Source organism: Bos grunniens, chromosome 9 (genome assembly GCF_055505025.1).
Source record: "Bos grunniens cultivar Pamir isolate PY7600 chromosome 9, Bosgru_T2T1.0, whole genome shotgun sequence".
Taxonomy (NCBI): Eukaryota; Metazoa; Chordata; class Mammalia; order Artiodactyla; family Bovidae; genus Bos; species Bos grunniens.
In genome coordinates this window covers 87,784,824-87,798,491 of record NC_141173.1, presented here as the reverse complement: position 1 = coordinate 87,798,491, position 13,668 = coordinate 87,784,824, and the positions used below count along the sequence as shown (strand labels likewise).

Here is a 13,668-nt window from a genome sequence, read left to right as displayed (position 1 = left end):
ATTTCGTATTATTTAGATTAACATTAGCTTATTTAGATTGTTTAGATTATTTAGTTTAATATTAATTGGATTAATAACTATATATAACGTATTACTTTATTGTAAAATAAATAATTATACACATAATTATTAGGCTAATAACTCTAAGACACTAATATTTAGTATTTTATATTCTTTATCAAGAACAACTGAAAATACATACTGTCAGGAAATAACAATCAAAATCTATGAATGTTTTCTAATTCACGGGCTTTCTGAGGTAATACAAGCTTTGTACAATTAACTTTGTGCAAAGCATTATGAAAAACATAAAAAGAATTCCAAAAGTAACGATATATTCTTGCCTTTAAGAATGTAAAGCTTATCATAATGCTGTGTAACACAGGTAAAGAAATTAAAAAGGGACAGTATAGAACAATTCGGAACACAGGATCAGTTGGATACACTAGGACCTATACCCTCAATCCTAGAAATGCCCAGTCAGCTCATAACATCCTTTTCATGCGTACATGGCACTTTAAGAAGACATCAGTAGACAAAGTACTTATGGAACAAGAACCCTGAAACATTCCTCTGTTTCACAAAACAGAGATGGACTTATTCCATCGACCCTTGTGGCTATTAAAAACAAAAATAAAACTTACCAGAAGATTAACAAAACGTTCATTTCTAGGTATATAAAATAAACATGTATGTATAAAATATAAATAAATATTTGTATTTAGTTAGTTGCAACCAACTAATGCAACTATTACCTATCTATAGTCTTGAGCATAATACCACAGATTCTAGGTCTACAGCCTATCTATCTGGCATTCTCTCTCCTTTTATTAATCCATCAGAATTGCAAGGAATATTTTTCCAAGTATAAGGGGACAAAAGTCTACATTCAAGTTTCCGGGTTTATCTGACATGAGAATTCAGCATGCCCACTAAGTCCTTTTTTTTTCCCCCCATCTAGTTTCTAGCACACCTTTCCAGCAATGATTGGATCTCACTATCAAAGAGCACTCTCCCTAGCTCTGGATGCCTCAATTAGAGTAGGATGAAAAGCAGGTGAGAAACAAGGGAATAGTTGTAAGAAAGCACTGGGATGAGTCTTTAATCCTGAAGGAAAAAAAATCATCTAGCCTGACAAGAAACTGACTTAGGAAGCTTTTTACATAATTCCCATGTGAGATGAGAAAATATAAGTGACTTTTTAATCACATTCTATCCTTACCACCACTGCTTTAATTTAGCCCACCGTCACTGCACCCCTGATTTGCTATAGGTATCTTCTATTTCTGGCTATAGCTTTATCCCTTTCCAATCTACTCTCTACCCTACAACCAAAATTATCTTTCTGAAATGGAATTCTGATCCCTTCACTGCCTGGCTTGAACAATTGCTCCCTACCACCCTCAAGCCAGATTCAATACACTGCACTCTAACTGCCTGTTTGTCTTGTTTTTTGATTTTTTGGATCCTCTACCTGACGTAAGTTCCACTAGAATGGTCAGTTTCAAATTCACAGCTGTGTATTCCTGGCCCTGCAGCAATGCCCACGTAGTGGGCACACACACACTTGTTGAATTAATGATGTATTAGAAGGTCATCACACTGAAGATATTTAACAAATTTAACAGAATTGCCAAAGAAAAGTATTAGAAGTTGCTTTTTCAAAGGCAATTTAAAACAGATGCATTTTTTTCCCCTGTCAAGGACAGTTTAAGTATAGATTAGCCTGATGGCAGTAGAAACAAGACATATAAACACTTAGACGCCCTCTCAAATCTCTTCCATACCTAAATTTAAAAAGCAGCAGAGATATCTGCTCTATGGGAGGAAAGGGAAAGGAAGGAGGTGGTGAAAGCTGACTTCAGACTACATCTGGCCGAGAACCTCTTCCTCTCTGACTTAAAGTTAAGTCGGTCTGCTGTGATGCCCTGGTAGAGAGAAGAGGGCAGTGGGAGAGAACTGAGGCGATTCCTACATGTGGGAGCAGCTGCTTCGCTCTCTAGCTACAGCTCCTGTCAGAGACCCCCCGCTCCCCACCCTATCCCTGCTGTCAGTGGGTTCCAGTAAAACTGTTTCCTCACCTTTAGGTCTAGAGTGGTAACAGCTTCCTACTATCACCTTGGGAATCCCTGGTCCCTGGCTATGTCGCATCCTTTATAGTTCCTGTAACTTTTCCCATATTTCTTTGAATAGTCCCTTCATTAAAATCACTTCAAAATCCTAGCTAAGCACACTCGGACCTTGACTAACAATTTATGAACACAAAAATGAATAGCAGATGAATGGTCCCTTAAGATGTTAAGTTAACCATTGATGCTTTACTCTTTCAAAACATTCTATTTTCTAATAATTTCAGCACAAATTTTTTTAACATCAGTTTTTTTTTTCCAATTTCATTTCTAGATTCTGTTTTATATTCTTTAAACTTCATGATTTACAACTAAGTAACTGATTATCTATGTAATTAGAACTATATCTTTGGATGTAGGAAAATGTGTTTGAAAACATAGTAAATTTGCAAAAGAAAAAATTAGAAAATCCTCTTAGTACAACTGGAGAAAAGTTTTCTATGTGCATATATGTAAAATTGCTCAGCATTTTAAAAAGTTGAAGGCCAAAAGGAAAACCAATATATATATATATATTTAAATATTTGGTAAATGACTGAACAATTGTCCATAGATTTAAAAATTATTCTAAATTGAATACAAATAGTTTAGTCTTATCAGGGGTAAAATACAGGTAAGTGGAAGCCTGAAGCTTATATAATTGGGTAAGTGGGTGGGGGGGAGCTGCTTTATGAAGGGAAAAAAAAAAAGTCAACTAAAAACAAGACTATGTATATAAAATATGGTATAAGGCCATGAATGGCCCAAAGCAAGTGAGGGCCCAGAAACTTAAGTTTCATTACCTTCAAGCTAAATCTACTTCTGTTTATAAAAACAAAACTCGTTTTATATATATCTGGTTATAAAAACAAAAAGCACTCTTACCTGATACCATATTTCAGTAATTTCAGTGATATGTTTGCCCTATTTACAGAGCAGCAATCGTAATATTTTGTAATTATATAACCATACTAGAAGCAAAGTGAAGGAAGTTTGTAACTATATCTGATTCTAATTGACAAGACTGCTAGCTTTTAAAAAACTTTAACCTGGCTGTGCTCCAGGTTAGAATTCAAAGAAAACAGCTATAACTACATGGTGAAGTGAAAGTCACTCAGTCGTGTCCAACTGTTTAAGACCCCATGGACTGACTATACATGTAATTCTCCATGCCAGAATACTGGAGTGGGTAGCCTTTCCCTTCTCCAGGGATCGAACCCAGGTTTCCTGCATTGCAGGTGGATTCTTTACCAGCTGAGCCACAAGGGAAGTCCTTAACTTTATTAATAACTACATTAGGTGAAGAATTAAAATGCACTTCCTAATAAGGATCAACAGAAATGGCCAGTCAGAATTAATCAAAAGTAAAACTCAGTTTTGAACAAACAGATTCATTACCACTTTTGCTGTTAAACATTCATTAAAAAGGTATCTTTCCTCTTCCCAGAAAACAAAATTGAGAGGTCTGTGAAGCCTGGTGTGTTGCAGTTCATGGGGTCACAAAGAGTCAGACACTACTGAGCGACTAAACAACGACAACATTAAATCTATAATCGCCATTTTACTTATTAAGAAATCATCTTAAAATAAGTACCTCTTGTCAAGTAAAAACAGATTCTAAAACAAGGAAACAGTAAGACCTTTCTTATTTTGGCAGTTAATTTCAAGTAGTCTTAGCTAATGTCTTACTTATGGATTTCACTCCCTCCCCCTGGAGAGAGTGGGCAGGGAAGAAGGAAGAGAAAAAACAGAGAAAGCTTGGCTTCAAAGGGAATATCCAATGATGCTGAGACACAGAAACAAAAGTGGGCGTTACATGAGCCATGCTGTGCTGAAGATATGCCACATGCTGTTGGCCCTTTGGGTGGGTGTGTGAGACCTGGGCACTCACTCACAGAACCCTCTTCCCTCCCCAGGAACTTAGAGGAGCTCAACAACTGGCCAGTCTGTTGTATAAAATGGTAAGCTTCTTCCTTACTGTGGTTCTGAAATAACAGCAGGATATAAAATAGGCACAGGTTGTCAGGCATCTATGAACCTGATTGAAAGAGAGAAGTCAAGTTCAGAGCGACAGTGTCCTCTCTGGCATTGACACCTTCGAAAACTGGGACAAGAGTATCTTTTCCCTTCTTTCTCTTCACAACAATGCTATAATAGAAGATGAACTAGGGCAGGAAATGATCCCTTCTCTTCAGATGAAAGCCTTCATTTCCATGACCATATAGCAGATATAAAAATTAGTTGTCAGTATAGAAACAGAGTGGCTGATAATAAAGTAACTTTACAAAGCGTGACTGACAGCCTCTTGAAAAAGAAAAACACCTTTGTGCCAACCAAGTCTCACCCCCTTTCCCAAAGATGAATTAAATCAAAAGAAGGACAGACCATGCAAAACTTTTCTACATTTTTAATGTAGTGAATTTCTGATGTTAAAATGGAGTAGCATAAAGGTGACAACCAAAAAAGCGGCTCTTGCAGTCTGATCTCTTAAAATCCACACCCTTTCACCTTGCATGTGTGGAAGAAGAAAGAGCAGAAGAGAAAATCACTTCCACCTGGACCACTGCTTTTCTTTATCTGTTAAAGGCACGTATATCACTCCCATCAGAGGTTTCATTTTGACACTGCCATCTTGCAGCTTGTCATACTGCTCCAACATCTGGTTTCCACCTGCAGGACCAACTGGCAATATCAATCTTCCACCAGGCTTTAACTGGTCTATTAGCTAAAAGAAACAGAAAAGGACACACACACCAGGTTATAGATTTTATATTAATAGTCATTTTACATCACTATACACAACTTTCAGCGTCCATGGGCAGAAAGCAGAAATGTACCTTATTTAGTACATCTACTCTTCCACTGTTAAACTTGGTACTTAATTACTCACACACTCATTTACTACTGACCTCCTCTACTACAGTACAAATTCTCTGGTGACGGGGACTGTGTCGCATTCATCTTTGTGCCCTTAGCCTCAAACATAGTACCTAGTATAACTGCAAAGCTCAAAATGTTTGAGTTGAACCACATAATGTGGACTATCCTCTTGAGAAGACCAAAGGCAAAGCAGAAAATTTCAATTCTTGTATGCCTGTTTTCAATCTTTGTAGTTTGGAGGGGAAGAGGGGACGTGTAGAAAATCAGCAAGGAATCCCTATCCTATCTAAGAATTTAAGGCATCACTGAACCAGAGATAAGGGAACTCTGGTTTTACGACTGAATTTAGGATCACAGGAAGCATGACATGATAAAGGAAGGTAGGGCTGGAGTCCCTGCAGCATTAGAAAGAGGACGTCCCTATCAAAGAAGAACCAAAATTGCTCAGTTACAGCCCCTCTGGTTAGAAAATTTTTAAGTCACATGTTACAACGTGAATGCAGCCTGAAAGATGACCATCAATCAAAAACAGTAAGGAAAAAACCTTCCCAGAGAAGGGAGTCCTTAATTAAAATTTTGGTTGTCAGCAAGTCTACCTTATTTTTTCCAATTCCTCTAAATGTTAAGATTTTCAACGAAAAAATAGACTTCTTTCCTCTCCCTCAATCTTGCTCCTTTAATCCATTAATTTTAAAACCTTTTAGCTGTCTTTTTTTATAGTGCTTACTTCTAAAGCATGCCATTTATTTTTTTTTAACTGAAATATAATTGACATATAAACACTGTGTTGGTTTTAGGTGTACAACATAATGATCTGATATATGTATATAATGTAAAATGATTACTACAATAAACTTAATTAACATCTATTATCACACATAATTACAATTTTTTTCTTGTGATGAAAACTTTTAAGGTTTACTCTTAGCAACTTTTAATTATATAATATAGTATTATTAACTATAGTTAATATAGTCAATAATTAACATAGTATTAACTATAGTCACCATGCTGAATAACATTTCCTTTTCTACTTCAAATTATATGCCAGATGAGGACTAAGCTCTCATACATAAACAGTTGTCCCTCAGTATCCAAGGGGGACTGGTCCCAGGACTTTATCTCTGATACCAAAATCCACAGACATTCAAGTTCCTTATAGACAATGGTGTAGTATTTGCATATAACCTATATATCCCATATACTTTAAATTATCTCTAGACTTATTATATTTAAAACAAGGCAAATACCATCTAAACAGTTGCCAGGTACAACTTCAAACTGCAATGAAAAATTTAAGTTCTGTGCTTTTTGGAACTTTCTGGAAATTTTCTTCTGAATATTCTCAATCTGTGATTGGTTGAATCCTTGAATGTGGAACCCTTGGATACAGAGGGCCAGCTGCATTCTGCTTCTTTCCCCTAATCCAAACAAGATCATCATTTTTTATGAAAACCATTTTCTGTTATGACTGTGTAAATATAATTTGCAGCTGAGCCAAGAGGTACTCAGTTACTGTTTCCTTTCTTGTAGAATAGTTGTTTTCTCTGCAGTTAAAAACTGAAGCTTTTTCTTTTTTTTTCACTCACTTAATTTTCTTTGTGTTTCTTCCAACAGCTTCTTAATGAAATTTTTATACAGTCAAATCTATTTATAAGCACCTTCCTTTCTCTCTCTCTCTTTTTTTTTTGTAGGCTCCCTTCTGGTTCTTTTCCTCCTCTGCTCTAAATCTGGACTGGTTACTCTCCAGGCCTGCTGCATAGCTGTCACACCGGGACTTCCCTTTGTAACAATACGGGCAACTCTGACCATCTCTCTCCTGAACGAGGTGTCCTACCTTCCTAGACGCCATGGCTGCTGCTTTCTGGTTTCTCCCACTGTCTCTCTACTCGCTCATTTTTTGATGACATTTAAAGCAATTCCTCCAGAAGTATTCTGTGAAACAGTATGTGGAATACTTTTTAAAGAGATTGAGATTTGCAAGTCTAAAATTATCTTTCTTCTATGTATTTAGTGGTATGTGCAATACAGGATTCAAGATTGGAAACTGGAAATCATTTTCAGTTCAGAATTGTGATGCTTTGCCTCTGACTTGTTCATTCTAATGCTGCTTATCTACAGATTGATGCCTGTCTGATTACTGACCCTGAATGAACGATCCATTTTGTTTTTCTGGAAACTTTTCGAATATTCTCTTTATAATATTCTGAAATTTCATGGTGACATTGTGGGTCCCCCACCTCTTTTTTAAATTCATTATACTAGGTACTCAATAGATGTTTTTAAACTACAGAATCATGTCTTTCAGTTCCTGGAAATTTTCTTAGGGCTTCAGGCTAATTGTTCCTCATAAAGAATTTCAAGCAGCAGCTCCTTTTTTCAGGCCACAACGTCATCTCTGGTTTCCAAGATCCTGATGCCTCCACTTTCTAAGCTTTTGCTTAGTTCTGCAAAATAAGCAGCCTCTGCACTGATACTCCCCTCTGCAGTCTCTTTGGTTCAGCTTCCTCCACCCTTCCAGGTCAGTTATTACTCTATCTGCTTTTCTGTCTTCATACACTGTAGCGTTCAGGACTGTTAAATATAATCTCCTAGATAACTGAATATAGAGTTTCATATTTCTTGTTTCTGTTTCTTGTTTTTCTAGCTGTTATGAAGTGGTATCCAAAGGAGGCATAAACATTTTGACTCTATTCTCTTAAAACTGGAAAGCCCCTCCAGCATGTCTATCTTCAAATTTAATCAGATGTAAAGAGCCACCCTCCAAATAATACTCCACCTGCTACTACAAATGTTCAAATTCATACCAAGCTAAAGCCAGAAGTGCCCATCAAGATCATCTTAGGATCTTAGTAAGGAAGATGAGTCCTATCCCCAAGAATCTTTCATTTAAACACATTTCTATTTTAGATTTTAATTGTTCCTCCTAGGTTGCCAATATTTTCAAAAAAGAAGAAAGTTTTAAGAAGTTAAAAAAAACCTACTGATCATGTGTTCATATATGAAAATTCATTATTTACTTATGACTTGTACAACTTTCTACATCATGTTAATACTTCTGTTAAAAACTACTAGTTTGGTCTTTTTTTAAAAATACATAACAGGGCCAGAGAGAACAGTTCATTTTCCTAAAGTCATTCAGCCAATGAGTAACAAGTCAGTAATCAGAACAAATCTCCAAACTTTCAGCTCCTTATAACTGTGTAAACACACACAAAACTACTTCCAGGTTGGGGAGTTAATGAGACTGGGCAAAAGAGAGTCAATTTTAGCCCTTTGTCATCTAGTTAAGAACTATGTAAAAATCACATGTAATAGCAATCTAAGCCAAGGATTATTTGGGCTGACATAAGTTTATCAGAGTCTTACTGAAATGAAAACTCAATTTTGTACTTAAATATTTCCTTGACTATGTAATATATACTACTAGAATATCCTATCTTCTCATTGCAACTATGATAATTAAGATTTCTTTCTTCCTACTATTCTTTAAGATTCAGTTCAAATTTTATTGCTGTATGAAATCTCCTTCACTATTCTATACAACATACTCCCCTTCCTCTGAACTCCTCCTCCAAGGCGTATTTTCTTTTCCCTTCAATATCTATCATATGCTGATGATATGCTATCAAATCATTCATTTCCCTGATACATGTGCAATAGATCTCTTCTAGTAAGGTCAGTGAGGATAAGATGTATGACAAATACTTCCTGGTATTACCCATGAACCTAACATAGTCTTGCACATAACACACCACGTGATTACCAGGTCATGAACTCCAAAGGGATTTTCCCAATTTTACTGGTGTACTCGTTCTTAGTTGAATCAAATACTGCTTGAAATAAGACAGTCACGAGCCACGGCTTAGTCATCTTCATGTCATTTATACAACTGTTTGTATATGAAAAAAACTGCCTACTAACTAATTAAAATACACAGCTAATTAAAATTAAAATTCAAGTTACAAATTGAGCATAATTATCAGCCAAAAAAAAAAAAGGACACAATGTAACATAGATGGTATTTTCAACATCAATAGAAGTCATTTCCTATAAATGTTTAAGAGCTTTAGTTGAATAAAGTACACAAACAGAAAAAAAAAACCAACTCACTGCCTGGGGCACAACTGGGGCTGCAGCTCCTACGTGAATAGCATCATAAGGGGCTTCTGCGGCATATCCCATTCGTCCATCCCCCACTGAAAGAGAAAAGTGCTTTAAACACCTGTTCTGACAGAATTACCCAGTGTGAAGAATTACAGGAGGTTTAAAATGGAGAAAGGACAGATCTTTTTAAAATCACTTAACTAAGTGATGCTGGGACAATGGATAATTCAAAGAAAAAATAGATACTTGGACCCCCACACCTCATGAATACACAAAAATGAACGTCAAAAAGATCAAAGGTCTAAATGTAAAAAGTTAAAATGGCAGTATGTCTGAGAAAGAATTCAAGGATGTATCTTCATGATTTCAGAGTACCTTAAAAAGGATATAAAAAACACTACAAGAAATGGGTAAGTCTGACTATATTAAAATTAAGAATTTCTAATTATCAAAAAGAACAGTATGAGAGTAAAAAGACATATCAGAGTGGGAGAAGAGATTTACAGTATGTATAAATAGACAAAAGGTTAGTGTATAAAAGTCCTACAAATCAAAGAAAAATATAACTCAATATCTGAATAGAAATTTCACAAAAGAGGAAATCCAAATGGCCAAACATATGAAAAAGTGTTCAACTTCACTGATTAATATTAAAATACAAAATTAAAACCACAGAGATACTACCATACACTAAGTGGGTAAGAGAAAAATTTAGTAATCCCAAGTATTGGGATTGTGATGTGAAGCAATAGGAACCTTGATATACTATTGATGGGAATGTAAGTTGGTTCAGTCACTTCAAAAAACAGCTTTTGCAATATCTATGGTCACTCTATGAACCTGTAATAATACACCTACAGAAATAAGTGTTTGTATGAGTGTATATCAGCATCTGGACTTACGTACATTGTGAATATGCAGCACTGTGAATATCTCTAAATCAGAAACAACCCAAAATATCCATCTACAGTAGCATTAATAAAAAAAATTTTGGTAATGTTGCTACAATTGACTGCTATACAGCAATAAAAATTAACTATCATGCAAAAAGAAGGATGAATCTTACAAACCTAACAATGAATGAAAAGTCATTCATCATAGAATATGTACTGTATGATTCCATTTAGCTAACATTCAAGATATTGAACATCATCTATGGAACTGCAATTAGGTAGTAAATGCCTAAAAGTAATGTTACTAGTTACCACTAGGGAAAAGGAAAGTAGTTATGGTGAGGGAACAGAAAGCAGAGGACTTTCAAGGTGCTGATAATGTCCCATTTCTTGATCAGTGTGGTGATTAAACAGGTGCTTGTTAAGCTTCACATTTATATTTTCTGCATATTTTGAGGTCTGTTATTTCTCTCAATATAAAACATACTCACATGGAAGTGTGTCCACAAATACCACTGAATGGAAAAAAGCAAACAAAAGAACAACATGTAGAGTATAAGTCAATCTAAAAACTGTGTGCTGCTACTGCTAAGTCGCTTCAGTTGTGTCCGACTCTGTGCGACCCGAGACGGCAGCCCACCAGGCTCCCCCGTCCCTGGGATTCTCCAGGCAAGAACACTGGAGTGGGTTGCCATTTCCTTCTCCAGTGCATGAAAGTGAAAAGTGAAAGTGAAGCTACTCAGTCGTGTTCAACTCCTAGCCACCCCATGGACTGCAGCCTACCAGGCTCCTCCGTCCATGGGATTCTTCAGGCAAGAGTACTGGAGTGGGGTGCCATTGCCTTCTCCAAAAAAACTGTGTGTGTGTGTGTGTGTGTACAATTTATTCATACACATATTTATATGTCTGAAAAACATGAGGAAAAAGAGAGGCTTTCTTTATCTTACATACCTCTGTGTACCATTTACATTTTCTATATTCAACACTGATTACTTTGATGTTACTTCTTTAAAAAGTAATGAAGAAAGAACTCAACATGACATTTTCTGAAATGGTTAATAGTCATGTCACCCCTGGTCAAGGTAGAACCAGTGTAACATTTTAGAGTAATTTATTTTCTTGCTTGGTACTTAAAAGTGATTGTTAAAAAAAAAAGCAGCAGCAATAATTAGCTCTGAATATTATGTCACTTGCATGGGATTTTTATGAAAATAAAAATTCTCCAGAGAGGAAATTTTCAAAGTTTTCTGATACTTACCAACCAGTTGCACCCTCCCTGAAGACAAAAGCATTGGATCATCCTTTCTGACATTATTTATTGAGTCATCTACTAGCTCTTTAATGTGGTCAATTCCTATGACTTTCCCACTAGGTCCAACCTGGAAGTGAGAATAATTCAATAATTCATTGGTCTTAGTTTTTCTAAGGTGTCAATAAAATATTTCTTTATCCAAAGTTATATTTAGTAATGAGAAATCAGGACAAATACACAGTTTAAGTCTCTAATTTGATTGTTAAATACTCAGTCTATTATAGATTATTTGACAATAACTTTCTCAGCCATAACCCTAAATGAATAATGATACTTCAGTAATTATAAAACTAGAATTTTAAAAATTTACAATACTAAGAAAAATGGTATCTTTCTTCCTTCAGTTTCTAATTTTTATACCCAGAATCCTGAAATGGGACTTAGCTACCAATATTAAATGGTAGTTATTAGTGCAACCATTTTTTATTTAAATTCCATTGAAAGTGTGACTTTAAATATTACAGATACATAAAAAATTTTATAGGAATTTCTATACCTGATTCTACTGCCACATGTGGGAAATATAAAAATAAGTAAAAATATTAAAAGACCCTAAACACAAATATTAACTGTAGAATGAAATTAACACAATAAAGACTCTGAAGTCAGACTATCTGGGTTTACATCTAAATTTCTTACTTACAACTATATAACCTTGACAAGTTATTCTATCAATCAGGTTCCTCAGCTGTAAAGTGAGGAGGAAGCGGGTACATACCCCATAAATGACATGAGGAATTAATAAGAGAATACATGAAGAGTATTGTGAACACTGACCAGCACATGGTAAACATGTGAAAAACATTAATTAGTATCATTTTCAAAAAGATAACTGAGAAATAAAATGACTTTTAAAAAAATGATAATGCCTCTGAAAACGTAAACAGTCAAATACAGAAAACAAGCCATTAATTAAACACCATTTCTAGTATTTAATTACATCCCATTAGTGAGGGTTGCTGCTGCTGAGTCACTTCAGTTGTGTCCGATTCTGTGCGACCCCATAGACGGCAGCCCAAGTCAAACAACTGAAAAGGAATATCTGAATTCTTATTGTGTGCCTGGCACTGTTCTGGAGGCTTAGGATACATCAATGAAAAAAACTCAGAAAAAATTCCCACCACTCTGGAGCTTACATTCTAATAGTCTGCCAATTATATATTGACAGCAAATTAAATGGATTCTAGTCAAAAAGGATCCATAAATGCTACCTTAACTAGACCATAACCTTCCAAGCTGGACTCCAGGTATAAGATTTTTCTTAATCAACTTGACTTGATTATCTGAGCACAGATAAACTTTTACTCCAAGGTGCCTGAGTGGGCCTCCAGACTCAAACTCCGAATAGTCATTATCAGATAAGCCTCTGATGATGAAATTTGAAGTATAATAAAATAAAATAAAAATGCATTCATTTTTCTTAATGTAAAAAGAGTTCTCCCTCAATCCTAATAAACCTATTATTTGGATATCAGGCTGGTTCTGCCAGATGAGAACTTACAAGAATGAAGTCTGGGAGCTCTTGGTTGCCACTGTGTGATCACAAGAGAAAAGCATATCTGAGAATGCAGAGAACTTGTGGAGGAGAGCCAAGTCAAACCAAGAACCAGAGAGAAACTCACTGTCCATAACAACTTGAGATCTTTCTCTGAATCCAGCCATACAAGAAGCCAGAGAGACCTCTAGACTTTTCCATGATATAACCAAATAATTCCCTTCTAGTTCTGCCAGAGTTCAACTGAATGTTCTGTCACCACCACAACAAAAAGAAATCCTAGGTGACACATATTCTAACTGCTATCTCAACAGAATTTAAAAAGAAAGAAAACTCTCAAAAACTGCTAGTGAAAAAAATACATGGCCAAATCATATAATATGCTTCTGTTGGGGCCAGAATAGTAAATAAAGCTCTTACCATACGTGCAAAACATGCAGTAAGGATTCCACTTCCAGATCCTACATCAAGAGCTTTAGCTCCTTCATGCAACTGATCAAATAGAAGTTCTAGTGCATATGCATGCTGCCAAAAGAAAACAAAGCAAGTATTCATTTTTCTTCCCAAGATTCATAAAGTATATATACCATGGCATATGAATAAAGCTGCAAACTTCTGAACAATTTTTCCACTACTGTCATCTACCAAAACAATGAAAACATAACATATTACATACTTACACCTACAGAGGAATTATGTAAGAACATCCTAGTTTGATTAAAATTCTTGTGCTTAAAGTGTTTCCATAATTTTAGATCTCCAGTATGTGAATATTTAAAATTTAACAATTTCAAAGTAAAAAGCTATAAAAAGATTTACAGTGAAAGGTTTCCATTCCACCCCTCTCCCCAACCAGTCTCACTCCCTAAAGGC

The 13,668-nt window shown here is 35.5% G+C and overlaps 1 protein-coding gene across 9 annotated transcripts in view; it reads right to left on the bottom strand.

Annotated features, from left to right (window-relative positions):
• The window catches only part of PCMT1 (protein-L-isoaspartate (D-aspartate) O-methyltransferase), a 42,902-nt gene that overhangs the window by 5,521 nt on the left and 23,713 nt on the right, over positions 1 to 13,668 (bottom strand). For 4 of the 9 annotated variants that reach the window (XR_015133299.1, XR_015133300.1, XM_086318266.1 and 1 more), the window contains exons 4-7: positions 13,216 to 13,320; positions 11,247 to 11,367; positions 9,102 to 9,187; positions 4,617 to 4,833 (exon numbers count right to left, since the gene is read on the bottom strand). Coding sequence is in view for 7 of the 9 variants with exons in the window: in XM_086318266.1 (XP_086174392.1) it covers positions 4,654 to 4,833; positions 9,102 to 9,187; positions 11,247 to 11,367; positions 13,216 to 13,320 (492 nt within the window). In the remaining 2 variants the exon portion in view is untranslated. Of the gene's footprint in view, positions 1 to 4,500; positions 4,834 to 9,101; positions 9,188 to 11,246; positions 11,368 to 13,215; positions 13,321 to 13,668 lie in introns of those variants that run through there. The other 5 variants (XM_086318263.1, XM_086318264.1, XM_086318267.1 and 2 more) reach the window with 2 other exon arrangements.